Here is a 5,000-nt window from a genome sequence, read left to right on the forward strand (position 1 = left end):
AATTCTCTCTTATTCAACCGGTTATTGAAAAGAATTCCACACATTTGTTTTTGCAACTTGATATACTTGTTTAGAATGCAATATGCAAATGCGAATTGCTATTGTTTTATTTTCTTTAGATAACTACATCCGGGCGCCGTCTCATTGTTCATTGTTTTAATATCACGGAAGTTAGTTAATATACTTGCTATGAAAAGGTATGAGAACCATTTAATGCTAGGAAGAAAGGTGTATGATAAGGCTATGAATAAAACAACACAGGATAAGTATTAAATAAATTACAACAAGAAAAATAGAAGAAAAAAAAAATAATGTTCTAGTCAGGTTAATCTCTCTTATGTCAAGATGCATTTCGTTTTTCTTTTTTTTTACTTACTTTTCTTACTCAAATAGGCTCTTAAAGCAACCTCAGGCGGCGATTTAAGAAACTAGTAATTATGAAATGAGTTTAATGGTATTTTTAAGAACCTGGTTTAATATGTTCACGGTGTGTGGTGACTTAAAGTGTCCTATTTGATGTATTTATTTCCATGCTCTGGTGGACACCGACCGCAGACACGCAGACACAATCTGCGTGTGTTTAAATGTGTTTGTGTGTATATATGTATATATATATGTGTGTGTGTGTGTGTGTGTATGTATATATGTATATATATATATATGTATATATATGTATATATATGTATATATATATATGTATATGTATATATATACATATATATATATATATATATATATATCACATTTATACATATTTGTTTACATATATTCTGTATTTGTTTATGTGGGTGGTCCATGCATTGCCAGATACATCTCTACTCTAATAAGAGTAAAAATGAACGTAAAGATTCACATAAAACCCGTTATTTTATCACAAAAAAGTCATAAGAACCGCAGAACCGCCCTCAGAACCCCGACTTCTTTCGAGGTGACCTTAAAGTGACCAAGAGGAGAAAACACTCGCGCTATGGATGTTGTTGCGCGTTCCACTGTGCCACTTAAGAGTTCCTAGAAAATGTTATATCAGTGGCGAGAAAAAGAATTATTATTCTTGTTTTTCTTTGTTGATTTCTCTTCTTTCAGGGGGAGTTATAGTCAATTATCTATCTCTATCTCCTTCTATCCTTTGCATCCTCTTCAGTCAAACACCTTTTGCTCTCATGTCTTCTCTCCTCTTGAACCTTCCTCTCTTTCTTTCCTCTTGAACCTTCCTCTCTTTCTCTCTCTTTCTCTCTTTCTTCTCCTCCTTCCGACATGTTTTCCTCACTTGTGCCGCTCCTCTTCTATAACTCGTTTCTGAGTGCTTGCTTGCTTTCTTGTTTGCTTGCTTGCGACGAAAGAGTGGTGGCGAAGACAAGCAAGAACAGCTTCTCAAGGAAGATAACGCGATAAAAATGAATAAAAATAAATAAATAAGTAAATAAAGGATAAAGGTAATACGGCAGCGGGACGTCCGTTCGGCCGAGGGGGTCACTTTCAGCGAGCAAGAAACCTTTTTTTTTTTTTCTTGTTTCTTTGGTGGTCAAGTTCGTCCGCCTCTCCTTCGGTGTCGCCATCGGGCGGTTGGGGAAAGGTGCGGCTTCAGTGCATTGCACTTGACACACACACACACATTCTTATACATATATATATGCATATATATATGTGTGTGTGTATATATGTATGTATGTATATATATATATATATATATATATATATATATATATATATATATATATATATATATACATGTATATGCATATATATATGTGTGAGTGTGTGTATATGCATGTATATATATGTATGTATGTATATATATATATATATATATATATATATATATATATATATATATATATATATATATACATATACATACACAGATACACTCTTACCTGTGCAAACATATATGCTATGCAGATTCTGTGCACAGTGCGTGCTTGCGTTAGTTGACCTGTAGGAAATAAAGATATCGCACACGTGTGTGTGTGTGTGTGTGTGTGCGTGTGTATGTGTGTGTGCGTGTGTGTGCGTATGCATGCATTAATAAGTCTAACGTCAGTCATGTCGGAGTTAATATATGCAAGAAAAAGGTTACGTATCAAATGTGTTTCGTCCGCCTGGCTTCCGCAGCGGTGCCTCTCGGAAGAGGAATTCCTCCGTGTCACCAGCATAAAAAGACACAGCCAGAGAATGAGGGGCATAAAGAGAGCGCAAGGATAAGGAACTACCACCATGTCTATACAGAAGGAAGGTCACCTTTGCTCAAGACATGCAGGTGTTCTCGAATTATCCATGTTGATATTCCGCCAACGAAAAACAGGAAAAAAAGAAAGCTAAAAAAAAAATGGAATCATCAGCTGTTCTCACCGGACGAGAATCATTTACGTTTCAAAGACTGACATTTAAAAAAAACAACAACAGTAAAACATGCATTCCCATGTGATATTTTTAATGAATATGTCTCAATTACGCCCTCGAGATCTGACAAAAGTCTGTGGCAGCGTCGGTCAGTGACCCTGTCCGTTAACCGAAGCTCAGCCGTGCCTTCTCGAACGGCACGGCTGCCCCGACTCGTCCCCTGCCTACTAAGGGGGTGGGGGGGGTCACTGTCCTTGTTTGTGGTGCTTCCTTCTGTTTCGTGGGTGAGGGTTTTGTTTCGTCTTTGTTTCACGCTTTATTTGGTGTGTTTGTGTTCTTAATTGTTTGTTATTTATGCACCAGGGGGATGGGAGTTGTGGTGAGAGAATGTTTACGTAATTTTGATCTTTCGGAAAATCTATTGTTGTTTCTTTACCGCCTGTGGGAGCTATAACCTCAAGGACTCGCTTTATTTATTCATATATTTATCCATTATCATCATCACATTCATCATAATCATCCTTATCATAATTTCGTAAGTTTATTATAATCATCGTTATTATGATATTTCGACGAAATCGTAAGTTTATTTTAGCCAAAATGTGGTGTCCAAACATTGTTAACGAGAGAAACCTGTTGTCTTATTTTACATCAGTTGAATTGCTGCGGTGAATTCACTGTTAGACATTCTGTGCGTGTCTTTAAGATGTTTTGGTTGGACGCTTAACCTGTTTTTTTAGCGTTTCCTGTTTTCTCTCCATTAGAGGATTTAAACGGAATGTGGCGTGATGGCAAAGTTATTAAGACAATGTTCTGCATTGTGTGTTTCACTCTATGTAATCATGTCTCTCACGATATATACTTCTTCTGATGCAGTGTTGTGTTGGTGTGCGAGGTCTCACATACACGCGCGCGCACACACGCACACACACACACACACACACACACACACACACACACGTACACACACACAAACACACACACACACACACAAACACGTGCACACACACACACACAAACACACACACAAACAAACAAACAAACACACACACACATACACAAACACGCACAAACACAAACACAAACACACAAACATTATCCCACATAACATACAATACACCCCCCCAAAAAAAAAAAAAAAAATAAATAAAATAGAATAAATAAATAAAATAAATAAATAGATAAAAAAATAAGATAAAAAACCTCTCCCTCCTTCGCAATCCCCAGACGATGACTCCCGCCGCCCTGATCCTGCTGGCGGCGCTGGGGGCGGCCTCGGGGGCGCCGAGCGACCAGCAGAAGGAGAGCCGCGTCTCCAGCAGCCTCCCCGCCGAGCACCGCCAGGGCCTCCCGCCCATCAGGGTGTTCGAGACGCTGGACGCCACCGTGGATGCGTGAGTTGGGGGGCGTGGGTGGTTGGGGCGTGGTTGTGGGTGTGGTTGCGGTGTGGTTGTGGTTGTGGTGTGGTTGGGGGCGTGGTTGTGGTGTGGTTGTGGTAGTGCTTGTGGTGTGGTTGTGGCGTGGTTGTCGCGTGGTTGTGGTGTGGTGTGGTTGTGGTTGTGTGGTTCTGGTGGTGTGGTTGTAGCGTGGTAGCCACTTCTACTCCGGTGAAATATATCGATTTTTTTTTTCCAAGCTGAGAAAAAATATTCCATTCATACAGTGAGAATTGTCATATCCATACTAACTCACAGTATAGTAAATCTCACATCGTTAGATAAATATCAAAATATTCTCGTGAACTGAAAGTAAACATTCCATTCATATAATGAGAAATAGTGCATTCAAAAACCAATTAAATATTTCGAGATGCGCGGAGACATCAACGCCGCGACGGAGTAAGTAATTATCCATTTAAAAGTTGAGAGAATTTCGTTTGAAATGAACTTGTTAAAAATATAAAAAAACTATGGGATTTCTTGCAGAGATAGGAGTATGAAAGGAAGATTCTAATTGTTTATTTGATTAGAAGAAATAAGCAAGTCAAATTAATAACAAATGCCGATAAATAAGCAAGTTGAATTAGATATTATATCTGTTAAGGGTAACGTTTGTATATATACCCTAAACAAATAAAAATATTAAACTAAAGTAAATAATAAAATAAAATCGTGCGTTGATTACAAAAACTGAAATCCAAACCCAAAACTTTTTTTCCGGAAGAGAAACATATTCCCGAATTACATCTAACTTCCTAACTTCCTAACTTCCTTGTCACGCCCACAAATCCCGGTTTGCGGCCAGCGCTCGACGTCACAGCGGTCGCGTTAACAACCTTGGGGGAACCTGCCAGCGCCCAACACGCCCGGTTTACGTCGAACAAGCCGGAAGATGTCGTTTTATGGGGCCCTGTTGGCTGGGGGTTCGTTGTTGACTCGGGAAACTTGTGCCAAAGTATTCGTATATATATATGTATGTGTATATGTATATGTATATATATATATAATATATCATATATATATATATATATATATATTATATATATATATATGTATATATGTATATATATGTATATATATATATATATATTATATATATATATATGTATATATATGTATATGTTATATTATATATATATATTATATTTTATTATATATATATATATATATTATATATATATATATATATTATATATATTAATATATATATATATATATATA

At 37.2% G+C, this 5,000-nt stretch overlaps 1 protein-coding gene across 3 annotated transcripts in view; it reads left to right on the top strand.

Moving 5' to 3' along the window:
- LOC122263208 (uncharacterized) overlaps nucleotides 1-5,000 on the top strand; it is a 9,374-nt gene that overhangs the window by 656 nt on the left and 3,718 nt on the right. For all 3 annotated transcript variants that reach the window (XM_043031571.2, XM_043031572.2, XM_086532395.1), the window contains exon 2: nucleotides 3,568-3,734. In XM_043031571.2, the coding sequence (XP_042887505.2) occupies nucleotides 3,571-3,734 (164 nt within the window). In that variant the 5' untranslated portion in view covers nucleotides 3,568-3,570. The remainder of the gene's footprint in view (nucleotides 1-3,567; nucleotides 3,735-5,000) is intronic.

This window comes from Penaeus japonicus, unplaced genomic scaffold (genome assembly GCF_977035675.1).
Source record: "Penaeus japonicus unplaced genomic scaffold, GWHDUDI00000001_assembly GWHDUDI00000037, whole genome shotgun sequence".
Taxonomy (NCBI): domain Eukaryota; kingdom Metazoa; phylum Arthropoda; class Malacostraca; order Decapoda; family Penaeidae; genus Penaeus; species Penaeus japonicus.